General features: G+C 44.2%; 3 protein-coding genes and 1 pseudogene across 8 annotated transcripts; 2 read left to right on the forward strand and 2 right to left on the reverse strand.

The window, feature by feature from the left end:
• Window positions 1-93: 93 nt before the first annotated feature.
• LOC118301498 lies at window positions 94-4933 on the forward strand (annotated as a pseudogene).
• Window positions 4934-4963: 30 nt separating this feature from the next.
• LOC118301500 (TLC domain-containing protein 2) lies at window positions 4964-8570 on the reverse strand. 2 transcript variants are annotated; one of them, XM_035627079.2, is made up of 5 exons: window positions 8217-8570; window positions 8035-8117; window positions 7514-7575; window positions 6468-6673; window positions 4964-5987 (listed from the first exon to the last, which is right to left on the reverse strand). In XM_035627079.2, the coding sequence occupies exons 1-5, from the start codon at window positions 8393-8395 to the stop codon at window positions 5789-5791; spliced, it is 729 nt and encodes a 242-aa protein (XP_035482972.1). In that variant the 5' UTR covers window positions 8396-8570; the 3' UTR covers window positions 4964-5788. The 2 variants fall into 2 exon arrangements, with proteins under 2 accessions (XP_035482972.1, XP_035482971.2); XM_035627078.2 differs by having other exon boundaries at window positions 7493-7575; window positions 8217-8567.
• Window positions 8571-9616: 1046 nt separating this feature from the next.
• aifm5 (apoptosis inducing factor mitochondria associated 5) lies at window positions 9617-17961 on the forward strand. 2 transcript variants are annotated; one of them, XM_035626808.2, is made up of 19 exons: window positions 9617-9751; window positions 10230-10320; window positions 10421-10530; window positions 11056-11165; window positions 11263-11307; window positions 11537-11618; window positions 11835-11947; window positions 12059-12145; window positions 12420-12511; window positions 13305-13435; window positions 13973-14088; window positions 14183-14254; window positions 14383-14446; window positions 14993-15069; window positions 15738-15855; window positions 16341-16439; window positions 16618-16693; window positions 16819-16923; window positions 17177-17961. In XM_035626808.2, exons 1-19 carry the CDS (start codon window positions 9733-9735, stop codon window positions 17208-17210), a joined length of 1641 nt encoding a protein of 546 aa, XP_035482701.2. In that variant the 5' UTR covers window positions 9617-9732; the 3' UTR covers window positions 17211-17961. The 2 variants fall into 2 exon arrangements, with proteins under 2 accessions (XP_035482701.2, XP_047186520.1); XM_047330564.1 differs by having other exon boundaries at window positions 11835-12145.
• A 257-nt stretch (window positions 17962-18218) lies between these two features.
• On the reverse strand, window positions 18219-22765 carry c2h17orf97 (chromosome 2 C17orf97 homolog). 4 transcript variants are annotated; one of them, XM_035626812.2, is made up of 3 exons: window positions 22722-22765; window positions 21364-21602; window positions 18219-20126 (listed from the first exon to the last, which is right to left on the reverse strand). In XM_035626812.2, exons 2-3 carry the CDS (start codon window positions 21488-21490, stop codon window positions 19693-19695), a joined length of 561 nt encoding a protein of 186 aa, XP_035482705.1. In that variant the 5' UTR covers window positions 21491-21602; window positions 22722-22765; the 3' UTR covers window positions 18219-19692. The 4 variants fall into 4 exon arrangements, with proteins under 4 accessions (XP_035482705.1, XP_035482704.1, XP_035482706.1 ...); XM_035626811.2 differs by lacking the exon at window positions 22722-22765 and adding an exon at window positions 22510-22704; XM_035626813.2 differs by lacking the exon at window positions 22722-22765 and having other exon boundaries at window positions 18219-20096; window positions 21364-21855.
• Between the last annotated feature and the right edge of the window lie 3893 nt (window positions 22766-26658).

Consider the following 26658-nt stretch of genomic DNA (forward strand, 5'->3'; position numbering starts at 1 on the left):
CCAACCGTGTAACATTACTCCGTCTCTACTCAGCTCTATTTATAACACACACACACACACACACACACACACACACACACACACACACACATACTTGGTCTGTAAAGCACAAGACGGAGAGCAACTCTTACAGCGGTAGGCCAAAGTCTGTAATTCATTGCTCCCGTTGACTCTTACGCCAACAGGACTCTGCTGCCATTTTGTGTTGACATTTGTTTTTTCACAAGCTTATTGTACTGTGAGGTTCATAGTTCCCTCTCTGTTTGCAGGACAGACATCTACAGATAAAAATAAACGGGAACAGGAGGATCTGAAGGATGGTAGGGCTTTGTTTTGCAACTGTAACCTCAAATGTAGTTTGTCTTAAACAGCGTTAAGATGAAACATCACATACGGTACGTTCTCTTTCTTTGAGGTAAATTAGTCATACCCAGAACCCTGTTTTTATGGTTTGAAATGTGAGTATGTGTGTTTATGGACAAACTAAATACTGTATGTGGTATCTTTAGAGACATTGTGATCTGCTGCAGAAGTTAAAATGAAATCCTGATGGTTTAAAATAAGTGTGGCTGCATTATTGGTAACCCATCTGTGGGTCAAGTGTGAGGTTAAAGCCCAATCATGCAACATAACCCTGTTTTCCATTTGAATCCAATCAGAGTCATCGATCTCGCGCCTCCGAGGTGCGACAGCACGTCCACTGTGACTCCTGCTACAGCCGGCGCTGCAGGGCTCGGGTGGAGGCCTCCGTGTGCTGCGCAGTCATCCCCTGCCGCCTGCACTGCGGAGCTCTCTTCCACCTGTGCAAGGAGGAGGATCACCTGCTGCTCTGCCCCGCCGTGAGGGTGCCTTGCCTCAACGCCGGGTTCGGCTGCCCCGTCCAGCTGCCCCGCTCCTCGCAGGCGGCTCACCTCCAGGTGTGTCCGGCCAGCGTGGTGTGCTGCTCCATGGAGTGGAACCGCTGGCCGGCCAATGATGCTCATTCTTATCCCATGATACAGCTGCATGAGAACCTGCTCAGAGAAAAAGAGGTGTCTGGACCTGGCCATGGCCCTGAAAGACCAGGACCGGCTGTTTCACTCCATGAAGATGAAGAAACTGTTCCCCGAGCTCATCCAGAGTGTAGAGGAGGAGGAGAAAGAAGAAGAAAGGAGGGAGGAGGCGGAGAGGAGGAAGGAGAGGCAGAAGAGGGCTGCCTTGGAGAAGGAGGCAGCAGCTAAGGAAGCAGGTGCTCGCACCTGGGAGCCTTTCAACATCCATCTGTTTCAAGAAGAGGAGGATGAGGATGAAGTTGAAGTTGATGTTGAGTATGATCAGGTGCTGTCTCAGGAGGAGAGAGAGGCTCTGGCCAGGGCCCCAGTAGCGGATTCTAATCTGTTGGAGAACTACAATGCCTGGGAGAGCATGTTCAGTAAGGAGATGGGCGGCTGTAGGGAAGCCGGGGAGGCATCTGTGGGGGGCAGAGGCCGGGGCCTGGCCAAAGGGAAAGCAAAAGGTCTGGGCACTCTGACGGAGGAAGAAGATACAGCAGATACCTGTTGGGGTGCAGCAGCAGCATCAAACACCTGCACACAGGTGAGCAGGGCGTGCACGGCTCACTCCACATCCGCTTCCACCGGCGCACCGGGGAGGGGGAAATTTACGTACGAATTTTTGGAGCCAATGAAGATTATCACTGTGCGCACGTTCAAAGTCCCAACCAGCTTCTCAGCCAAGCAGGGCCGCATCCGCAACCCTGGTTTCTACAAGAAAGAGAGTCAAGCTGTGGACACCAGCGACCTGGGGCTGACGCTGGAGGAGATGCCAGTGTGGGAGGAGATTCAGGTGAGAGAGAGGAGTGAAGCGAAGCGCAGCGCAACTCACTTCACTATAGTCTTTGGTCAGATGGAAAAAAAGTTGCGAACCTCCTCTTACATATAAACATATAAATCCAAAGCTTGTTGCCCATAAGCTCCCAGCAGACACTGAGCAAACCTACAGCATGTCTTGTGTCTGGCCACCGGGTAATTGTGAGTCCAATATTCACTCTACTTTTAGTTTTTAGTCTCCACCCACTCCTGCGGAAAATATTTGTCCCTTTAGCTGCTAAACGCTCCACATTTTTTGTTTTTGTTGTTGAAATTTTCAAAATCTCTTTAAAAACAGCTGTGTGCTGAGGCTAAAAATGAAAATAAAACCCAAACAGAGAGATGAAAAAGTCTCTTCACTTTCACTTTCAGCAACAACTTCAAGGTCAAATTTCTCTTCAATCATCTACTTGCTACAGAAGTAGCAAGTAGATTCACAGTTTCACAGTCTTTTGAAAGCAGTGCTGGGAAAAGGCAATGCTGTCAATTTGTGATTCTGCAGAATATTAATCAACATGTATCACTTATAACACATGCATCAGCTAAAGGAATTATCTTAGAAAAAGTCTGTATATAGTGACAGAGAATATCTTTGGACTGTTTGAGTTTGAGAAAACAAATTGTTTGAAGAGTGCCACTTCCGCACCTGGGACATCATATTATATATAATCTAAATTTAATAGAGAATAACATTTTCTCTGAGGCTCTTGCCTGACAGGAAACATAATCCTTACACTGTGAACTCCATCTCTTGTCCTTGTTCCCAAATGGACCTCGGATTCTGTGTGTCGAAACACTTTCAATATTCACTCATCACAGAAGATTATTTGACTTTCACCCTTAATAATTGCGGAAGTGACCACAAATGTTCAGAATATCTTTCACGTGGTGAATCTGATCCGCTCCTCAGGCCTCTCTGCTGTGCTCCCTGGAGAAGGAGCAGAGGGGTCACCTCATTGCAGAGAGCGCGTGCGCAGACGGCCTGTTACAAGACGAAGGCACGCAGACGTACAACTTCCTGTCCGCTCCCTTCCGGAGAAACGCGTCGCTGGCGGATCTGACTGCCGGGAAGCCGCCGGAGCTGCACCTCCAGCTGCAGGTGGAGGGCGTCACCAGCCGACACCACAAGGCCAGCTCTGCCTTCACCTTCCTCTGCGGGCACACCTTTCAGCGCAGGGAATATGGCAGACATTATAAGTAGGGTAAACTTTGGGAGGAAACAAATTCCATTAGAGCCCCAGTGTTGATAAAAGTAAAATCAATGACATTTTGATTTAACTTATTCAGCGTCAGGGTTAGGCTTTGAGATTGGACCTTCCGAGAAAGTACACATGACAACACTGGTTTAATATAAAATGATTGTGTTGTTGTTTCTTCTGTTTATAAAAAGATGAATCATGTTTCATTGCATGCAGGAACATCCACAGTGACATCCAGATGGGTGTGAATGGTTGGTTTGAGCAGAGATGCCCCCTGGCGTACCTGGGCTGCACCTACAGCCAGAGGAGGTTTCAGCCCTCCACACATGAAGCCAGCGTCACCTACAAGTGAGATCAATCTTAAATGTTTGTTTTTATCATCACCTGGTACCAATGCAGCTTTTCTTTTTTTTTTTTTTTTGGTAATATCAGAAAGTGCAGTGAATTAAACTTAGTTTTCACGACAGAGCTCTTGGGAGTGAAAGGAGGGGAGAACCGAACGAGTGTCAACAAGCTGTTCGCCTGAGGTTGAAATTTATAGGCCAACATGTCCCAGCACCGGACAAAATTGTGTCCTGGAAGTGATCATAATACCCTGTGGACATAAATAAAAGACATGCAACTGTGCTTTCAGTGAGAGTCTGGGCTGCTTCAGCCTGCATCCCGCCATCGCCGTCTCCCTGGGTGACGCCTCCCGGCCGTCCGGGAGCTCCGCGGGCTCCTTCCCCTGTCAGACGAGGAGAGGAGGGGAGGAGTCTCTGAGCTCGCTGCCCTACGAGGTGCTGTGCCACGTGGCCACCTTCCTGGACGGCCTGTCCCTGTCCCAGCTGGCGCTGGTGTCCCGGCTCATGAGGCAGGTGTGCTCCTCTCTGCTGCAGGAGCGAGGGATGGTCACCCTCCGCTGGGAGCGAAAGACCCACTCACACGGAGGAGCCAAGTGGAGGGTGACGCAGAGGGTAAGCCAAGATCCTGCTCTCATCTGCAGCACCGGGGCACTTTAATGTATCAGTTTTGAGATATTTGTGCCGCAGTTGAGTATTTTCGCATGTGGCCGGTCTCTTCCTGTGACTGCAGGTGTGGCAGTTCAGCACCTTGTTCTCTCCCGTGGACACTTGGTGCTTCCTGGACGCGCCGTCCATGTCGGAGCATCTGAAGCTGTGTCCCTGCTACGAGAGGGAGTCCAGAACAGAGAAGGTTCACCTGCCTCGCGTCACAGGAGACGTCCGAACCAACACAAGCTGCAAAGGCGCCACTCTGGTAGACCTGTTCCCGCAGAAGAGGATCATGATGTAGCGAGGGACCGTGAGGAGGACCAGGGGTCATGGGTGTATTTGTATGTGTATTGGAATGTTTCTATGCGTTGTTTACCCTCCCGGCCAGAGGGAGGTGCTGCTCCCGTTTGTGTGTCTCTTTCTGTAATGTTTCAGGTGGTGATTGGAGGTGGTGATTGGCCAGGAGCTGATCATGTCGGCTCTAAAAGGCCTGTTGACGGAGACGTCCCCTCTGCTTTCTCCCTGACCTCCAGACAGACCGTGATGTGGGTTGTGTTAGACTTTGTGTTGTAAACAGACTGAATTGTTGTTAGATATTGTATATAAAGACCTTTTTGAACAGAGCGGTCCTGGTAGTGTAGGGGTGAGTAGCCATTTTGTTTTGTGAACCTTTTCTCCGGTTTTGAGGAGAAGGTAAGAATCCTTTATTTTCTTTTGTTTTGTTTTTGTTGGTATGTTATTTAGTTTCATTAAAAGAAAGACTATTTGTTCACCCTGGAGTAAATCTACGCTATTGAAAATAAGAATAAGAATATAGAAAACAATAAATATTGTGTGTTTGGATTTGCATCTTCTGTCTCCATGTTTGGAAGTTGGGGGGAAGAGAGGAAAGAATATGCTGGGGATTAATCTTAGGGCAGTAATGTCAATACACACTTATAAATTTAAATTTATTAACAAAATATCCATATAGCATTATATTATATCCACCATTCAAGTTGATTAAAATGAATGAAGCCAATAAATGAATAAAGGTAACCAGGATTTTAGATTTGCATTCAGATGCTTTTCTGTTGCAATGACAAATGTGTGGTTGGAGACTTATTGAGTTTAATATTAATCAGTCGGGTTTAATGTGAGTAAAAAAAATTAAAAATTTCATTCTAAAATTAAGAACAAATTAACAACCATTTGACTTCACAGACAATTGTTCTGATAATGTATACAGCACATTTTTGGACATTCACAATGTTGTTACTTAGTAAACTGTCACTGGAGACTCTGACACAAATGCTAACGTACAGTATGTGTTAATGCCTTTTCGACAAGTAGCTTATTAGTTCATGAGGTAAGTGAGGTGAAGTTATGAAATTGAATTGACCGGATGTTATTTAACGTCAGGTGTCAGTGTTAAAACAAAAAAGACATGGAAAAATAGATTCCACCACAGGGTTTTGTAAGAAAAATGTAAGAGGTCATAAGACGACTAACAGGACATTTCTGTCAACGAAATAAAAAAAAGGTTTTCCAAACTTTAATCATACTTTTTTTTCCCCTTTGAATAACTGCATTATTTAACAAAATCTGGTATCTCATTTATCCTAATAATCTAACCCACCCGCAGATATATGCTATCCTTTGTTTAACCTTTGCTTTCTGTTAGACAGAAAAACATGTCAACAAGCTCTTATACGTTACGAAGTGCAGCCACATCATTTCTCGATGAGGTGAAACACAGTGCTGCCTCCCTCTAGTGTCGGCCCTTGGTGTTGTTCGTGTCGGTGAGGATGTCCGCTCTGACCAGTCTGTAAAACAGCACCACGTTCATGACGGAGATGAGACTCAGGCCGACTCGTCCCATCATCAGGACGTGGCGAGGCATGTGTTCAGTCTGACCTGCCAGCCAGCGGCCCATCCAACCCAGCGTACACGCACGAAACACCAAAAACCTGTCGGTATATAACAAAAAGAAAAGCACAGAAAATGATTGAGGAAACTGTTTGCACAGCTGAAACCATGTGCAAATACGCAATTAGTGCATCAGGTCAACACATACAGTTCTGTGCAGAAGCTCATTCATCACACGGTGCCACCAGGGAGGCGTCTGACAACAAACCCAAACGTGCGTCCAGAGTCATTGTTAAGTATTCTCAGAAAAGAGACGAACCAACAGTTGGAGGAGTCAGTCTGGGATCACATGAAGAGACAGACTAAATCCACAGAAGAGATGTGGCAAGTTGCTGGTGTGATTGTTATTGGCGCAACTTTGGATGCAAGTATCTCGCTTAAAGTCACTTTCACATGTGGACAGGAGCAGCTGAGGTCACAACCCTGCGATTAGTGGACGACCAGCTCCGGACCCCTGAGGGCCTGAAACACGGACCTCAATTTGACCAAAGTACAGAGGACAGAAAGACTGAGGCACCCACGTTCCCAGGTTGAGCCAGCAGTTCGTCGTGTAGGTCACAGTGGGGCGAGGGGCTGTGACCCCCCCACCGGGCCTGTTCCTCTGTCCGGACAGGAGGAGGAGCTGTCTGATGTGGAGGAAAACGGAGTTGATCTCGACCAGCAGCGACACCACAGCGAAGCCCAGGTAGAGACGGCTCGTGACAGCCAGACCGAAGCAGGAGATCACCTGAGACAAGAGTGGGAGCATGAAGAATCCAAGGTGAACACACACGAGCAGAAAGATGCAGCAAAACTTTACTCAAGCCCTCAATTTAACAAAACTCGCACAAGCATACGCAACGTTTCCAGGTTGCCTTTAGTTACCCATAGTTCTGCAAAGGCGGGTCTTTTTGGATCGATAATTTATTGATAATCGTACAATAACCTGCTGTGAAACGTTATGAAAACCCTGCAGAGTAAAGAACATAGTCATTGAACTATGATCAAATGCAGGTGATTGAGGTCAAATTTGCTTTATGTAAAGGTTTTATTACTTGTCCTGTTAAATCAGCAACTACCCTGAGGCTCCTTATCATCTCGGCTATAAGTAAACATAGAACAAAGCAGCTAATGTGCTGCCCCAGAGCTATTATTATTATCATTGCATAGATGTTATGATGTGACTGAAATGCAGTGGAGCAGAAGAAGACAGAAGCATCAAATGTAAATACTTCTATGCTTTTTCTATCACTGCACAGCACTGAGCCTCGATGTGGGACATATAAAAAAAATATGAAACAAAAGTAACACAAAAGAAAAACTGCATAATTTTTCAACATACAGAAGAGAGTGTAAAGATACGCAGTGCAAGTACAGACACAATACAACACTGCAAGTGCTGCGTACACAAAGCATACACTAATGCTAAGTGTGGCTAGTATCTCCAATCATATCAGAATCATGCAGTCGATATATTAGAACTGAAATAATTGTTGATCAGCTGTGTTCTGTACTTGTGAATTTTTTCTGTTTTTATATGCATCGTTTTTGGTGTAAAGTTTATTACCACCGGGTGGTGGAGGAGCACCTCCCAGGACTGTTTGACCGACTGGTTCGATGCCAAGTCCAAGAAGTCGTGGATGAAATATCCTAGAGAAGAAAACACATGAGTTGGATGTGAGCATAAAGGTCAATTGGTCACAACAGTGTCACGCGTGAACTTTTCCTTGGTTTCTCATCACTTTTAGAGGGACACGGGGAAGAAAGTCAGTTTCACTGGATTTAGCTGAAGAACAGATCGTTGCATGATATTAAATTCATAACTGCAAACGCCTCAGATCCAGACTGTAAAGAAATTATTGAGATTGCTGCTGTGTATGGTATAGAGTTTAATTTTATTTTTATTTTCTTAATTTGGTAAAAGTGGGAAGAGTTGATCTCAAGCGTTAGCCTTTTATTATTGCTATTTTATCTATTTTACTTTTGCTACTTGTACTTCTCCTCATGTCTTTTATTCTGCAGCGCTTTGGTGAACTCAAATATGCTCATGAATACACTTGATTGGAGTGTGGACATGTGACTTTCACTGTGTAATTTGAAGGGTGTCACCTGTCGACACAGCCACGAGGCTGTGGGAGAGGACGGAGTGAGACGAGATCAGGTCCGCCACCATCTGAGGTCGAAGGGAGAAACTGCAAAGCCAAAGACGGACCACATGGGAGAGTGAAGATCTTACTATGACACGTGAATAAACGACGGGTCCAACCGCGTGCTGCTGCGTCTCTACGCACCATAAAACAGCCCATGCTCCCGTCAGCGTGCTGTGAGCCAAAGAGGTGCTGATGTTCCTCCACTTCCAGGCTTTCTTGCGTGCCGGCGCCGGCGTTGGCAGGAATCTGAAAAGGGTGTTCAGCAGTTTGAAGGAGCACGCCGAGCCCCCAGTGACCAGAAGGACCGACCTCAGATCCATCACCAGACTTCACCGCAGAGCCCGGCGGCCTCCGAGTTCAGTTCAGCTGTGATGCTCCTCTGTTTTCAGAGCACATCTTTGGAGGGGGAGCGTCGGCCGAAATGCACTTTGAGGAAAACAAACTGACGGTGTCCTCAACATACCACATCATTTTGAGCAAAGCCTGCCCTCTAACACACATTCCTCCACTCACGTGATGTGATAAACTGGTCACTGATAACAGGTGAAGGCTCCCTGATCCCGACTAACTTCACAGATTCATTTATGATCTGTTATTATAGGTTATATGATAAGACGCCCTGGGGAATTACTCACAAGCCTCCCAGCAGTAAATAAATGACTTCAAAATAGCCCCACCTTCACCTGCCGCAACATTAAAGTGATGTAATGAGTACTTTTACTTTACTTGATTCATCATTTTGATGATAATACCTTATTTCATAACTCAGTAAATCCTCAAAATTTACTCAAGTAAAAGACAACGATAAAAAAAGAATCCATCATTTTTTATAAAATTATACATAAAGAAATTAAATAAAAATAAAATGGCCTGTGTAATTCTGTCTGACATTCATTTTTTGTCAATCTTTATACAAGGTATAAGCAGCAGTCTACTAGGGGATGATAAATGCGAGGAAAGAAGTACAAAAAATAGAAATAAAGTTCTGTCACATCTCTCATCTTAAATTTTTTAGTGAAATATTAGTTGATAGTAGTAGTAGTAGTAGTGGCAGAAATTTAAAAGAGGTACTTCAGTAAATGTACTTAGTTTTCCCCACCACCACTTTGGATCTTGAAACTTGAAATCCTTTAGGTGTGATAATACCTCCGGGGTTTTTTTGCTGTAATTTGAGCTCTGTCGCTTGTCCATTCAGTGTCGGCGGCTGCTGCCTCGTCAGCCTTTTCTCTGTGCTGCTGTTGTGAAAAAACAAAAGACTGTGGTCGCTTTTCTCTGGAACAATGACAGGACTGGACATGAGCAGCGACATCACTGTAACTCTTCTTTCACTCGAGTCCCAAAAGTCACTTTTTGGTTGATTTTTTTCTTCTTCTTGTATTATCAAACGCCCCCCCCCCCCCCCCCCCCCCCCCCAAAAAAAAAAACAAACCCCCGTCAACTTTTCACATCCTGCCAGGAACAAGGGATGAGGGTTGGGGATGGACTGGTTGCCGTGGGAACGGACTATCCCGTCATTCAGCTGATGAGCAGAAAACACACGGTGAACAGGAACTGCTGTTCAAGACAAAAAGTCTTTCAACGGAGCATCTGACTGTAACTTTTCATGTTTGTGGAGAGGTTTTGTGGATCCGTACGGCGTTTAGGTTAAATCAGAGACATGTATGGGACCAAACCACGTGAGTAGAATGTTTGACTTTTGATTGTTTTTATTAACAACAATTTGACAAGCATCAGATGGCAGGGGCATTGCGACAGGGTAGGCGAAGCAGGCAATTACCTGGGGTCCCGGGCTGAGGGGGGGGGGGCCCAGAGAACGACTGATTACTCAAGTCTTACAGCAGTGACAGTTTTGTAAGAAAGAGACTGTTATTTATATGGTAAAGTTTGATATAAAGCATGCACTTCATTTATATTTTTCATTAAAAAGAAGTTGGAAAGTTTGAAGATTGGAATGATGTGGTTGGGAGTCAAGTGTTTCTGGGGGTGAGGTGGTAGGTTTGGTTTGATATGGGACAACAGGTCCTTTTTAGCCCGAGGCCCCCAAATTCCCTTGACACACTCCTGGCAGATGGCAGATTTGTAATTTCACAGCGGTGGCGTTTTACCGTGTGTGTGTGTGTGTGTGTGTGTGTGTGTGTGTGTGTGTGTGTTCAGCTCGACAAGAGTTTCCAGACTCAGACCCAGAGGACACGTCACAGGAGGTGACAGCGGTGGTGTGTCTGGAGTCAGACCTGCAGGATGGACAGTAAGGCTACGATATATAATACATTTGGGTTTAAACGTTATCGCAGCATCTTATGTGTGTGTGTGTGTGTGTGTGTGTGTGTGTGTGTGTGTTTTCTCAGGATGATGGAGGTTGAGGTGGGACATCACAGCGTGCTGTTGACCCGCTGCGAGGGCAAATACAGCGCCATTGGTAACCAGTGTACACACTACGGCGCTCCGCTCAGCAAAGGTAAAGACACAGGACGTGTGAGGTTGTCAGCTCAAAAAGAAAAGGATGAAAACACTGTGACTCATTTCAATATGTGTATATATATATATATATATATATATATATATATATATATATATATATATATATATATATATATATATATATATATATATATATATATATATATATAATTTAGGCAGATCAGCTTTAATGTAAAACAGTAATAAACACTATCACATGAGCTGGAGATACAGCACTTAATATCAATCAATATATACTCCAGTTTAAAAAATTGCATAGTGAAGACGCAAGAGACCAATGCAGCCGCGTGGTTTGTTGTTGTTTGCTGTCATATTGAAGATGTTTTGTGTCTCTATCTGTCTGTTGTGACTTTGTGGTTGTTTTGTGAAATATTACAGTCGCATCAAGAGTATGTAAATGGTGTGTGTGTGTGTGTGTGTGTGTGTGTGTGTGTGTGTGTGTGTGTGTGTGTGTGTGTGTGTGTGTGTGTGTGTGTGTGTGTGTGTGTGTGTGTGTTTTCAGGGGTCATTTCAGGTCACAGAGTACGCTGCCCGTGGCATGGCTCCTGTTTTAACGTCCATACAGGAGATCTGGAGGAGTGTCCTGGCATGGACTGTTTACCCTGCCACAAGGTACACACTGGACAGAGAGACAGACAGACAGATGACAGACAGACAGATGACAGGGTGATTCACATTTATTTGAATTTGTCTGTTTCTATTTTGAAAGGTCAAAATTCAAAACGGCAAAGTGTACGTGTCTGTAAACAAGAAGGTAAGTAGGTTGAATTCTTTCACTTCTTTTTCAGTGGATGTTACTTCCCCTCAGAGTCATGGTGCGTCCAGTCCCATCACACGATCAAGCGTTTGTTCTGTTTGATGTGGAAATGACGACTCAAGTACAGTTTGTTCAGTTGCATCCCCACAATGAACAATGTTATTATGTTGATCTGGCTTGGCTCAGGTCTGTTCTCTGAGTGCTCTTGTTTTTACCTGTGATCCAGACTCTCAGTCAGGAAAAGAGAATAAAGAGTATGGGAGCCGCAGTACCGGGAGTTACTCACACCATTCTGCTGCTGGGAGGAGGTGAGTTGGCAGCAAACATTACTGGAAGAACAGGTGAACATAGATGAATAAAAAAATGTAACGGCTATCATGGGGCTGTACGTCAGGAGTGTGTCCTAGTATGTATCCTGTGTGTGTGTGTGTGTGTGTGTGTGTGTGTGTGTGTGTGTGTGTGTGTGTGTGTGCGTGTGCGTGTGCGTGTGTGAGTGTGTGTGACGGTGTGTTTACTCTGTGCAGGGCCCGCGTCACTGATCTGCGCTGAGACTCTGCGGCAGGAATACTTCGGCGGCAGGATAATCATGGTCAGCAGAGACAACCTTTTACCGTACGACAAAGCCCGACTCAGCAAGGTGCCGCGGATCAAAGGACACGACAACAACTCCCAACACTTTTGTGATGAATACAGTGTGTGTGTGTGTGTGTGTGTGTTTGACTGGCATTTTTTTGCACCCTGGTCACAGGTGATGAATGTGGAGAGTGACAGTATTCTGCTGAGGAGGATGGAGTTCTACCATCAGTACGACATTGAGGTGTGGCTCAGGAAAGAAGTGAGTTAGTCTCCCGTCGGCTCACCATTTCACTCTTTTTCTTCAATCCCTCTCATTGATGACAACCACCACTGGATCCTTGCGATGCCTTGAACTGTATTTTGACCGATGCAAAATGTTGCTGGCACCACCGTTTCCTTCATACATCAAATATAATCATATTTTTCTTGTCATGGGCTTGACCTGCTAGACACGAGTGTGGACTGATTCATTGTGGTTCAGGTTTGGAAGGCCACACACTGTGAGACTCAGCCGCCTCTCGCTGTGTTTGCAGGCGATGTCGGTGGACACAGACAAGAAGACGGTCACATTTGACGATGGTTCAGTCCAGAGCTACGACCAGCTCCTCGTCGCCACAGGCTGCAGGTGCGGACACATGCGCCCTCATCCTTCAAATGTGTAAATGTGCACACCAATAATTAAAAACACCCAATTAAAATCAAAATCAAATCATGACTCTGAGCAGCCTGGGAGAGCTTTGTTTCACGCATCTGCGCTCATTGATTACTGACCAGGGCCTCTTTTCCCAAAAGTGTCTTAACGATAAGGTTGTAAAATCCATCTTGTAAAGGTTAAGAGGGGTTTTCGCAATAAAGGTAATGTACTGTGACTGAGAACGTTCCCAGAAATGACTATATCCCGACCAGCATGTTAAGAAGCTTGGAGACCTGCCGGAGGAAACAGAAACAGTTTATTAAATCCTTATTTTTATCATAAACATTGCTTACACTATTTACAACAGTTTACGCCATTGTCGTCCTCTCACAGTCTCTTTGTCTTCCAATAATAAGATGCTTTATTTTATGTTTTTAACTTTCTTAAACTGACTTCCACAATTATAATGCTTACTGCTGTGAACCGTTTACAGGGAAACAAGTGTGAGCAACTCGAGCGATAAAACGCTCTGTGACGTATGCATTTTTTTATGAAAACGGAATCTTATAGACAGCTACTGTACATAAAAAAAAAATGATGTTAAAGTGTATTCTGCATCATCTTCAGCTCCGCAGACGCCCTAGAAACGCTCTGGATGATAAGACTGATCGATAGCTGTGCAAAATATTTAGTTTATTAATAATAACTGTTGATTCTGTGTAAGGGAAGTGGCCGTTGCATTGCTGCGTTGCTTATGAGCAGAGTCGTGTCCCTTTTCCTTCAGAGCCAAGGGTCTGGATATGCCCGGCATGGAGCTGGGGAATGTCAAGATGTTGGAGACGCCAGAGGACGCCCGGCAAATCCACTCAGCCTGCCTGGGCTGCAACGTCGTCCTCGTGGGAACCTCGTTCGTCGGTACTGTGTGTTTGCATAACATGCTCATAAGTTAACATTTGTCATCTATCCTTATCCATCTATGCATACATACGTCCAGCACACATACACATATACGTATGACTGATTTAATTTGATCATAAATAATGCTGACAGCTAAACAATAAATGGAGTAATAATCAAATATTTAGTGTTGTAAATAAATTAAAACCTAGTTTATTTTACTCCTCTACTTATCTGCCTCTAGCTCATTTTATTTTCTAATTCATTTTTCTATTTCTGTGTCTCAACCCCACATTTCCCCTATTCAGTGTACTTATATGCTAATGAGAAGTGATATGCATATGTTCAGAAAAAGTATAAAGCTTTATACTTATTTTTTATTCTCCATTCTAATAATCTCAACCAACAGTATTGTGTAATGATGAGTTTAGTTATATTTATGGCATGTCTTTAAATCATATTTTAAATTTGGATTTGAGTATTTATATATATATATATATTATACTATATTATATTATATATTAATATATTTTTTTTCTTCTTCTTTTCTTTCAGGCATGGAAGTTGCATCTTACTTGATAGACAAAGCCTCCAGCATCACAGTTATCGGCAGCAGTGAGCTTCCGTACCAGAATACACTGGGGCCTGAAATTGGCAAAGTCACCATGATGGTGAGAGAGAGAGAGAGAGAGTGTGTGTTGTATCCCCACATCACTTCTCTACAAGTTTAGCTACTTGCAGTTCAAACCCGTCCGTTTCGTACAGATGCTGTCGGAGCAAGGCGTGAGGTTCTACATGAACGACATGGTGGCTGAGGTCAGAGGTGTGAACGGCAAGGTGAAGAGCGACGTGACACACCGAGCCCAGTTTGTTCGATCGCTGAAAGGTCAGACGTGAACATCGGGGAACACACACACAGAGAGAGAGTGACGCTTTGTCTCGTTGTCCTAACTGTCTTCCTCAAGGTGAAGGAGGTCGTGCTCAAAAGTGGAACAGTTATCCCGGCGGAAGTTTTGATTGTCGGCATTGGTGAGTGCAATTGAGCCATCTTTTTCTCCTTTCACATTTATTCAAACTGCAATGCCACATATTATCTTTATCCATTTTCCTGCTTGTCCTCTTATTTACTGATAATCATTAACAATCGCAATCCTTTTTCAGACTCTTTGGAGCTTTGTGTATTGTTTTGCAGCAAAAGCTCGAGATTTTTAAGGGAATAGTTTGACATTTTGGGAACAACGTCGCTCAATTCATCACGTCTGTCTATCAGTTCAATGCAACACGATAAGAGATCACAACGTGATTGGTTGGTTGTACAGTAGATTCATATTCCTGTTTCCTTCTTCTTCTTTGTTCTCAACGGTACAGATCTTCCTTCCGAACCTTCCGACAGAAAGAGAATCAGTGTATTTCCCAAAATATCAAACTTTAGATAAATGTTTTTTGTTGTTATTTCTTGATGACTCACAAACAGCCCCTCGATAGATTGTATATTTCAGCTCAGTTACAGGGCTGAGGAAACAACGGGAACAAAACCAGCGACTCTTTGTTTGTCCCCTTTCTTTCTTCCAACAGGCATCATCCCAAACTCAGAGGTCCTGAGGGGCAGTAAGATACGGATGGATGCAAAAAGCTTTGTACCAGTCGACAAGGTCGGCTAATAACCTGCCGTCCACCTGATTGTCCACATCTCGTTCTGTGCCGTCAATCTCAACACATGCGCGTGACTCTTACTCTTGTCCATGAATCCCCCTGCTACATGTGGCAGTAGTAATGATAACGTATCCCTATTATTGTCCTTATTTAATTCTACGTCTTTCATTATTTTGCTTTTCCTCTGACCTCACTAAACCCCATTATGTAATAAAATATCGAAGAGGTAACCCGCTAACTCAACAACATATTTATTGTTGGTGACTAAATGTGGAAATTACATTTTATTACATAAATGTGGACACTTAATTACCAAATGTATATACATTTTTTGAAAATGACATATGTTACACTACACTTTGATGTGACTTACTGTATGTTTTTCGGTTGAAAGTCTCCTTTCCACAAATTAGTTAAATGACAGAAATCCAGATAGCGTGGTGCTGTATTTCATCAGGTGACGTCTCTGAGACAAACTACTGAAATCATCAATCAGAATCATGATTATAAGCGATTCCTGTATGTTTCTGAGCAGTTGAAATGGCCACAGGGCTCCTCCAGGGCCCCACACAGGAAATGTGTTTTCATAAATGGGTGTTTCCTCACATTAATCTTTTCGTTCTTCTAAACGAATCCTCACCGTCCTGCCTGTATCTCCCTGCTGCAGTACATGCGCACCAACGTCCCCGACGTGTTCTGTGGGGGCGACGTGGCCACCTTCCCCCTGGCGATGGCCAAAGACCGGCAGGTCAACATCGGACACTGGCAGATGGCACAAGCACACGGTAATGTAGTGACCTGAGTGCAACCTGTGAAAACAACATAACACGGAATAAGCTGCTTTTCGTATGAGACGATGTACTGTTTACATGTAGAAAGATAATATCGCGATTGCAATTTATTTAGGATTCCAAAGACAATTCTGTGATAAGTGTTAAATCTAACATCATTGCAGGATTACACCAGAAGAAATGAACCCATCAGAAATATCAGAATCAGAAATACTTTATTGAACCCCAGGGGAGATTGGTAACTTCTTACCCCCAAATGTGGTACAAACGAGGAGCCAGTGAAATGCTGAGCAGAAATAATCCCTTGATTATTCTCTGTAATAAAGCAAAGTAGAGCACATATTAATGTAGCACGACATCCAGCGCATATTGAACGTATCTTTAAAGGTGGATATTCGGAGATACATGCTATGAGTAATAAAGATTTTTAACCCTTTATTATCTATTATTATAATTTTTTATTTTTTATTGTTGTTTAGGGAGAATAGCAGCTCTGAACATGCTGAATAAACCGACTGAACTCAACACAGTTCCTTTCTACTGGACCGTCCTACTGGGTAAAACAATCCGATATGCAGGTGGGCACACACACACACACACACACACACACACACACACACACAGATATTTAAAATGCTCTGCCCCTGGAACTGTTCATCCTGCTGTGAGCACAGACCACAGTACACACACTGACTCTGATTCCTCCACCAACCACCATCCTTTACGTGTTGTGTTGTGATTTTTGGTCTGGCGCAGGCTATGGGGAGGGGTACACCGAGATTGTGGTGAAAGGGCGCTTTGAGGACCGGAGGTTCCTGGCATTGTACATCAAGTAAGCTGAGAGAAACAAACCGCTGTTGTTGACGGAAAAAAAAATATCTTGGATTGGAGAAGAAGAAAAAAGAAACTCTTTTATTTGATGAATGTCTTTATTTTATTTTGTTTCTTAACGCATAGGGACGATGAAGTTATAGCGGTAGCGACCCTGAACTTCGACCCGGCAGCGTCTGCGGTAGCTGAGAGGTTCGCAGCAGGAAAAGTCATCACGAAGAAAGAGGCGGTGTATGTGAAATCTTTCTTTCTTTCTTTCTTATCCATCCATCCATCCATCGTCTACCGCTTTATCCCTTTAAGGGTCACGGGGGGGCTGGAGCCAATCCCAGCTAACATCCTTTTCTTTCTTAATTGTATTTATTTCTAAACAACTTGTTTCTGCTGCCCCCAAGTGGCCAACAAACGACCTTCGTGTTCTCTCAAACAGTGCTGCTCTGCACGTATGTCTGGTGTTCTTATTATTCCTTATTTCTCCTGACAGATCAGATGATCTGAGCTGGCTGCAGCTCTCCTGATCCTCACCCCTGCCCTCCCACTGTGCACAATGTCGGTGTGATGCCAGTCCCTTTGCCTCCGCACGCTGTGGAGGGAGGAGACGCTGAAACGGACGGTTGATTCAGAAGAGACAGACTTTCCCTCATGGCGTCAAAAATGTCGATGCAGGTTGTGTGGAAGTATCGGATTCAAACTGTGCGTCACATCGTCAGTGTTCGCGCGAGGGAGGGAGGGAGGGGGGGGGGGGACTTCACCACGCAAACAACACATACCTCAGATGGATGCAGCTTTCGGGATGTCGTCTTCTTTTTTTCTAACATATATATATTTTGTATTATTTCATTAGATGTTATCTTTATTTCATTTCATTTCACGGCGCCGTGTCGCCAGAGGCCCAGAGACGTTGAAGACGCCTCAGTATGTTTCCTGCTGTTAATATTCGGAAGGAGGTGTGAGCGGCCTTTTACTTGGGGCGGGCCTGCTGGGAAAACACAAGTGACCTTGACGCCCACTGTGGTCCGTGTACGTGGTCCGTGGTCAGTGACTCTGAGGGGTGTGTGGGGGGTGGAGGGTTAGGAGAACAGAGCGGGAGCGTTGGGCTCTTTGAGGCCGAGATGCTGAAACAGGCAACGGGAACGAAACACGACGGCGGGTGGGAACGATGAGCCTCGGGCCAACAGCGCACAAAGGCAGCGGGACAAAAAACCCTCCGCAAAAGAGCAGCGCTGTGTGTTTGTCCCTCTGGTTTCTCACTGTCTTCACTTCACATCTGTTGTTCCTCCACGTCTCCTCTGAGCTTCATGTCTCTCCGTCTGTCCACGTGATCAACTCGCTCAGACTCTTCAAGACCAGTACCAGTTGTAAGGACTGAAGGTGGAATTGGCTCATATTTCCAATTGTTTTATGTAAATTATTCGAATTTTTTTTTTTTTTTTTTGAAGGACATGGAGACAATTCATTGTTTTGTTTTTTGTTATTCTTTGCACATGGCAAGTTTAACAGTATTTAGTTCATAATATATTGATGTATAGTATTTATCCATTTTATTCATAATCAATTGCGAATGTGTTAAATGGGGGAAAGAAAATAACCAGATAGACATTTTACGATTGAAAAGTTAAAGGTCACAGGTCATTAATGGTAGACAAAGTCCATTTCATTGTCTTCCACTCTTGAAGCTAAGTGTGGAATAACTTGAATTCCTCCGCTGCCCTGCAACCTCACAAAGCTCTCTCGGAATTTATCGCATTTACAGCAACAAACCGTCGAGCAACCTCTTAACAGCTTTAGGCCAAGCACATTATTACAGTGATAAATCTAACACAGTTCGAATACTTCCGGTAGAAAAAACCACATCAGCGTTGCTCTCCCGAGGATTTTAGGTGAAAGACGCTCACTTTGGCTCTCGTGAGATTGAAGAACAACCCTCGTCATCAGTCGTCGTGTTCAGCAGTCAAAATGAACCCTGTGTGTTTGTCTTTTTGACTTTTTCGTGGTGTTTCTCACTTGTTGTTCATGAATGACAAAAACATCTCAGCCACAACAGTTCTGTCTCTTTTTGCATTCTTTGACTCGTCGGTGTCGGCGCTTCGGATTCACCCGGGGAACCATCGTCTTCTCTTCTGCACCTGTCGTCCAAGATGCACCTCCGCGTGGACGGGGAAAATAAACGCGTGTCTCTCTCGCGTTACTTCATTTGCAGGAGAAAAATACATCAACATCATCACATGCACTGAAAATAGCATCAACATCTCACCGCTAGCTGCCATGAGGACGTGCAGACGTAGCTCTTAACTTTTAAACTTTTCATTCATACTTTTACATTTAAAAATGTATAGCAATAAGCAATATATAGAATACCAGAAAAGCATATCCCTGCACATTAGAATAGCCGTCAACCAGAACAGCCTTTATGAAACAGTTTGAGCTTTTACAGTGACATTTCAATTTTAATCAAACAACTTTAATGGCTTTCTGGAAAAGAAAATTAAAAGGCAAAAAAGATAATTATTGGGCCTATATTTCTATATTTTAACATTCTGTCACTGGTGAAAAGATATATATATATATATAATGTGACCCCCCTCATCCATTTATCCCACCACGCTCAGTGGTATTATCCTGGTTGTGTTTCAGCCCTGAAAGATCAAATTTGGGTCTGTTCTGTAAGTGCTGCATAATGCATGAGCACGAGATAAAACCCTGCAAATCCCCTATTAACTTTTCAACAGGGCCATCGAGTAGGGGGATGTCCGCCGACAACCGTGGCACTGTGCACGCGTGGGCTGAACCTGCCGGGGAAATCATTTCGATTCCGTTTTGTTTTAAACAGCTGGCGAATTGGCAACGCGCTCAGTTTGTCTTCAGTCCAACGTCTTTGGCGGCGCCCGAGGATCATCGCTCTGTTTTGAACTGTGAACGCATTAAAGCCCGATCTGGCAACCTCTCCTTTTTGCGTCTCTGATTCAGTCTGTGCTCAACTGAGTCTCCTGCTGCTCACATTCACTCAAAGCCTTTTCTCTCCGTGCTCTCTCGAGGGAGAGTCGGTCTCAGCGCATGCTGGCTCTCTTTGAACAGAGCCTCTCTGTGTGCGATGTAACGCTGCCGCCTGTTGGCCCTGTACAGCTCCAGCCTCTCCTCCTCGGCCTGGGGGTCCTCCAGCACTCCCTCCCACCTCAGGCTCTCCCCCGCCCGGGCGTTGAGCTCCGGCGCGGCTGCGGCTCCACCGACGCCGCTGTCGTCTGTCGCCGTCGGCGGCGCCGGTGAATCCTTGGGGCGTCTCTTGCTCCTGCAGCCCCTGCCGGCGAGCTGCTCTCCACACTTCCTGCCAGCAGCTCTGAGGTCGGGCAGCTGGCGTCGGGGCTGACCGGGACTGTGATGGGGCAGCGGGGACACTGGCGAGGTCCCTGGGTGCAAAGACGCCGTCTGAGGTTTCTCTGTAGGGGAGGCGACGTAAACATGTGCAGCACAGTGCCAGACAAAACTGAGGGCTTGGATTACTAATGACTCCCTCCGCGGCTGGAGGTGTAATGGCTTGGTTTACAGTAATGATCTGCAACAGGCTGGTGGAGGGGAGCGACACAGGGGGGCCTATTCTCTAATGACCCATTCAACCCAGGGAATCCTCTACCACCATCACACGATCCAAACCCCTGCTAACATCGTGTACATTTACAGTGGCCCACATTTGAGCTGCTGAAGCGATGACGCAATAGAGTCAATTCCAATGATTGTTTTCCCAAACTCTTTACCTCTGCAGCATAACAAGTGGATGGGAGCTTTAGTGCTTTGTGTTCACATTCATGCGATATTCGTATTTCACAGTCTGCTTTGGGAGCGACCTGATTCTGAAGTCCCAAATCTATTTCTTCACTCTGTGTGGTGAATACATGAGAGCTCAACAGTTTGTCTTTGAAGACCAGTGGAGAAAACTAATGTAGAGCTCTTTAGTTATTTTTAATTTATGATGAATTGTTTGTATTGGAGGCCGAATAAAACCAGCCAATGTCCTCTCTCACTGTACACCTATGAGCACTTTATGTAATAACCAAGAGTGTTAAGGCACAGCACATAAATAAAATATTAAAAAGAAAGTAAATCCTCATAATCAGTTAGATTTTTTTTTTGTTTAACAAATTAATTAGGTGATATATTGGTTGTCACGGGTCACTTTTCTGTCAATCAATTGACCAATCGATCACCGATCATTTCACAGATTCCACAAATAATATTTGACTGGGATAAAAAAAAAGGATTCATTATCTTTTAACTGGTTATACACTGTAGCTACAGTAAGTACATTTTTCAGATATTGGTACCAGAGACTGTACATAAAAAAGTAAAAGTACTTCACTTGTGTATTTTTTATTTTATTTGACGCATCTTTAGTTTTCTGCTCCATTTCCGAGGCGATTGTTGTGCTTTGCACCTCATCTATTTGACGGCTGTAGTTTGTAGTTTCAGTCATAAGCTTTATGAAATATAATGTTACAGATCATAAACAACCCAACAGTGGAGGCAAAAAAAAAAGTTAAAATGAGCTCCACCTCAATTCAAGCTTCTGTAAGCGACTGTGGTCATTTCCCTTGCATGAGCACTTTTGGCCTCTGCTGCGGGTTATTACTCGTTTTGAATGCAGGCCATATTCACTGGTAATATAACAGAGCTGTTTACCATGACGTGTGTTTCCTGCAGGGGTGGAGGAGGCGGGGGCTCTGCTCCGCGTCTTCTTCCTCTTCTTCTTGCTGCTGCCACCGGTGCTCGGCGGCTGCAGCAGCTCGCACGCCTCGTGTTCTGGCATGCCGGTGCACCGTGCCGACGGATCCCGACGGATCCGTGCGCGCGCACAATCACGCGACAAGTGAGGATGACCGCGGCACAGTGCGCGTCAGGGAAGTGCAGAGATGACAATCCTGCACACAGAGACACGGAACACGTTTACTCGCGAGGGGGTCGGAGTGGGAGTACCGGCTGTGTTTGTTGTTGTTGTTGTTGTTGTTGTTGTTGTTAGAAGAAGTGATGAGAGGACACAGGATGCTACACGGCCAACTTCAACATTTCGCCCTCGGTCCGGGGACGATGACTCCCGGACGATGACTCGAGCGCCGCGCTGCCCGATGACGCGTGTCCATGGCAACAGGACACGCCTCGGAGCAGGAGGGGCGATGGGAGGCGGAAGAGGAACTCAGACCCATGACAGACCACCACAAGTATTCCACTTAGCACAGAGAGACACACTGAACCACACCATGGCACGAAGTGCACTTCGAACTTCAAACAGTCAACCAGTTGAAGTAATTACACGAAGCTATACTATAGAACCATTATATAATGGTGTATTTAAAGTGTCATTATGAGTGATAGAATGCGGGCGCTTAAAAATTACATTCACATCTCATTTATAATACACCAAAATGTTTGGGTGTTAACGTGTGTATTTCTAAAAATATGCTTCAGTGCATTAATACAGTCATAATTTTAAGCATTACATTTTAAAGTTTACAAAATACATTAAAACATGTATTAAATTAGTACACTTTACCTATTACACTTATATTTTACTGAAAGTTTATTTTCCTGTGATATATTCAGAGCATGTGTACTAGAGTGCAATTATTTTAAAGTGTGTTAAAAGTGCAATTATGAAAAATAGCTAAAATCGTGATGCAAGTGTACTTTTTTAAACATATTTCCAGATAGAACATTTTGCTGTTAGAATATTTGGAAATGTATTTTCAAAAATATGAGTACATTTAAAATACACTAAAGTATATAATTTTTTCACCAGGGCACAAAACAACCCCAGACACAGAAAACTACCTGAAAGAGACGTAATAGTCCTTATACGAGACACAATCTTCACACAAGAAGACACCGAAGTACCACACAGAGACTCAAAAATATACGATTCATCTTTCATGTACGCAAAAGTATTACAAAAAGATACGAGTACTGTGGGGGATTTGTAGACTAATTGTAATAGTAAAAAACTTCCACAGTTAAAACTAAAATATTTTTTTCCAAATCCTTACAGGAGTATCCAACGCCAAGTGTTCGTCATACAGCAAAGTGTCCTACGGTAACTGAGAAACTTCAAAGCCTCTTATTTAAACTTCAAAGTCATACAGAGAGCTTTTTCTTTCCAAGCGACGGTAACACGCTCACCTATATTTAAACAGAAACTTAAATATTGCTGCCTTTAACAAACATTGTTCTTAAACCAACATTAGGGAAATTAAAACTGCACCTATTTGAACTAAACACGTGCAGATGTGACTCGTCACTTCCCACATGCCGGCCCCTGATTGTCCTCTTAACTGGAGACAATGAACAAATTATAACATATGGAGACAAGGGAACTTAACAGGATCTTATAGCACTGTGTAGATTTGCCTCCTCCATAAAGAGACCCAAAGGTTTCCAAAAGAACACAAACTTCCACAGAGAGACACACAGCTGCATGAAAGGGACATAAAACTACTGCAAAGAAGCACAACTATACCACAAGAAGAACACACAAGTACCATGAAGAGACACAAAGACAAGACTACCAGTGAGACACAAAACTGGACGGAGACACAAAGGCAAGACTACCAGTGAGACACAAAACTGGACAGAGACACAAAATTGGACAGAGACGCAAAGACAAGACTACCAGTGAGACACAAAACTGGATGGAGACACAAAGACAAGACTACCAGTGAGACACAAAACTGGACGGAGACACAAAGACAAGACTACCAGTGAGACACAAAACTGGACGGAGACACAAAGACAAGACTACCAGTGAGACACCAAACTGGACAGAGACACAAAGACAAGACTACCAGTGAGACACAAAACTGGACGGAGACACAAAGACAAGACTACCAGTGAGACACAAAACTGGACGGAGACACAAAGACAAGACTACCAGTGAGACACAAAACTGGATGGAGACACAAAGACAAGACTACCAGTGAGACACCAAACTGGACAGAGACACAAAGACAAGACTACCAGTGAGACACAAAACTGGACGGAGACACAAAGACAAGACTACCAGTGAGACACAAAACTGGACGGAGACACAAAGACAAGACTACCAGTGAGACACAAAACTGGACAGAGACACAAAGACAAGACTACCAGTGAGACACAAAACTGGATGGAGACACAAAGACAAGACTACCAGTGAGACACAAAACTGGACAGAGACACAAAGACAAGACTACCAGTGAGACACAAAACTGGATGGAGACACAAAGACAAGACTACCAGTGAGACACAAAACTGGAAGGAGACACAAAGACAAGACTACCAGTGAGACACAAAACTGGACGGAGACACATAGACAAGACTACCAGTGAGACACAAAACTGGATGGAGACACAAAGACAAGACTACCAGTGAGACACAAAACTGGACGGAGACACAAAGACAAGACTACCAGTGAGACACAAAACTGGATGGAGACACAAAGACAAGACTACCAGTGAGACACAAAACTGGACGGAGACACAAAACTGGACAGAGACGCAAAGACAAGACTACCAGTGAGACACAAAACTGGATGGAGACACAAAGACAAGACTACCAGTGAGACACAAAACTGGACGGAGACACAAAGACAAGACTACCAGTGAGACACAAAACTGGACGGAGACACAAAGACAAGACTACCAGTGAGACACAAAACTGGACGGAGACACAAAGACAAGACTACCAGTGAGACACAAAACTGGACGGAGACACAAAGACAAGACTACCAGTGAGACACAAAACTGGACGGAGACACAAAGACAAGACTACCAGTGAGACACAAAACTGGACGGAGACACAAAGACAAGACTACCAGTGAGACACAAAACTGGACAGAGACGCAAAGACAAGACTACCAGTGAGACACAAAACTGGACGGAGACACAAAGACAAGACTACCTCAAAGAGACACAACAAAGGTATAAATTGCATGGACATGAAACAAATACAGACACACAAAAAAACTACAACAACATCGAGACGTAAAACAACTCAATGAGACACAGAAGAAGTTTCCCCCGGCTTATATTCCTTTTTGTTTTAATTCCTAACTTGACTTGACAGTTGTGAGGAATTGGGCCTGAATGATGAACGATCCTTAGTTGTGGAACAGTTCAACAGACAGACGCCGAAGCCTCTCTGACTGACAGGAAACAGGCTTTGATGAATCCAAACAGAAAGTTTCATCTGCCCGCTTCCTGTCGTCACGGCCACATCAGAGATGAAACGAGAGCAGTGCGAGACCTGTTGCTCTGATCTATTTAAAGCCCTTGAAATGAAACGCCGACATTTTGGGCGATGCTCCTCCGGTCGTCGATATGATATTTTGAGCAAGCTTGGACGGCGGTGGCTGGCCTTGAGCGGTAGCCACAATAACAAAGACCAAGGATTGCCAGTCATGATATATAGAGGTCATATGTCATAAATTTAGGTCATTTATAAATTATATCTTTTTTAACACTTAATTTCGCCGTTCGCGTGACATCAGTTGGGTTCTGCGAAGATTTGAAATGAGAAGAAATAACAACCTTCCGTATATACAAATCTCTGGGAACGGAATTATCTTAATTAACATTAAAAGTGTTGCTATTTCTGTGTCTACCACTACGACTGCAGCACTCATTTATTCAGGTGAAAGGGAAAAAAAGTAAGGGGCGAGAAAGGCACTAATGTGCTTCTACCGATGTGTTATTCGTTGTGTTATTGTGTATTCGCAGCATGCAGTGCGGTATTTCCCAGGGAGTTAGCATCCCCCCCCCCCCCCCCCCCCCCACACTGCTTCCTCAGAGCAGCAAACACATGCGCACATCACATGCATGTACGCAGGAACACGCACGCAAGCAGATCATTCTTCTTAAGCATAAAGTGAAGCATATTTCGATGTAAAGTACTTGACAAACACTCACTGTAACCTCGCAAAAATAATCACTGAGTGACTACGTTTGATTCTATGCTTGTCCCTACTATTGAATCAGTGCCCACGGAATAAGATCTCAGACATTTCCACCGCATATTGGAGCGCTTCCAGTAATAACCACGGGAAGACAGAGGTTAAAGCACGATGCTGAGTCAGAGAGGACACGTAACATTCATGCATGCAGGCGTGACAAAGGTCACCGTGAGATGCTGACGTGATACAGGTGGCATTTTTTTAAGGCCCTCTTCTTTAAAGTGGCAGGGAGATGTGGCTGAAAGGACACCACACACACAAAATACATATTTCTACATGTTTGTAAAGGCAGAATTGATCATTTGTGACCAACACTGAGCACATGCAGCTCCAACTGCTCCACTTATTTACATTTTCTCTCAACCTTTGGCCCACAATTTGCTATTTATTCCACTAGGTCGTGTGATTGGTTGCGTTTATATGTGCAGTGAACCATGCCCCAGCTCCCGTGTCACGAATAGCGGTGGGGGGGGGGGGACAAGTGACTCGCACACTTCTCCATCTGGTGCAGACATCATTGTACAAACATATCTTAGGCTGCAGTAAGTGCACTGGCATCTGCTTGCAAGACTTGTTTTTTTTTCCAACATGAGCTTTTGCCAACATGCAAAATTAGATTTTGTCTGGAAGGGACTTGTGCATAAAAGCCCCAGGAATTCCAAACCAGACATTGTGAATGTTTGACAGAAGTGGGGCTTAACCTTAGCGGCGTATCTCCAGGCACTGTAAGATATGCGATGCAGTGAGTACAGAAAGTTTTCAGAGAGCAAATGGATCATCTTACATGCTTAAGTAGGTTATTCTGTGGTTAAGTATATTGAGTAACAGATGTAGCCACAGCTTATCTTTTGAGCTGATTCAGTGGCTGAAATTAGTAAATGTTATATCATTTTTAAATGATGACTTTAAAACTCCAGACTGCCACCAAGAGTGAGTAATGAGCTCATGACAAAAAGATTCCCAAATATGTAGGCTATGTGAAAAAAGGTCATATGACT

The sequence above is a fragment of the Scophthalmus maximus genome, chromosome 2 (assembly GCF_022379125.1).
Source record: "Scophthalmus maximus strain ysfricsl-2021 chromosome 2, ASM2237912v1, whole genome shotgun sequence".
NCBI lineage: Eukaryota > Metazoa > Chordata > Actinopteri > Pleuronectiformes > Scophthalmidae > Scophthalmus > Scophthalmus maximus.

Excerpts from the sequence above, each read along its gene's own strand:
- c2h17orf97 (XM_035626812.2), bottom strand. The coding sequence starts at position 21,490 with ATGCCAGAACACGAGGCGTGCGAGCTGCTGCAGCCGCCGAGCACCGGT. Across the intron at positions 20,127-21,363 it reads TGCAGGAAACACACGTCATG|AGAAACCTCAGACGGCGTCT; the intron begins GTAAACAGCTCT and ends CCTCCCCTACAG.
- LOC118301500 (XM_035627078.2), bottom strand. The coding sequence starts at position 8,395 with ATGGATCTGAGGTCGGTCCTTCTGGTCACTGGGGGCTCGGCGTGCTCC. Across the intron at positions 8,118-8,216 it reads GGAGCATGGGCTGTTTTATG|TTTCTCCCTTCGACCTCAGA; the intron begins GTGCGTAGAGAC and ends TTGGCTTTGCAG. Across the intron at positions 6,674-7,492 it reads TGCTCCTCCACCACCCGGTG|GTGATCTCCTGCTTCGGTCT; the intron begins GTAATAAACTTT and ends CTCTTGTCTCAG.
- aifm5 (XM_047330564.1), top strand. Across the intron at positions 13,436-13,972 it reads CGTGGGAACCTCGTTCGTCG|GCATGGAAGTTGCATCTTAC; the intron begins GTACTGTGTGTT and ends CTTTTCTTTCAG. Across the intron at positions 14,447-14,992 it reads AGTTTTGATTGTCGGCATTG|GCATCATCCCAAACTCAGAG; the intron begins GTGAGTGCAATT and ends TTCTTCCAACAG.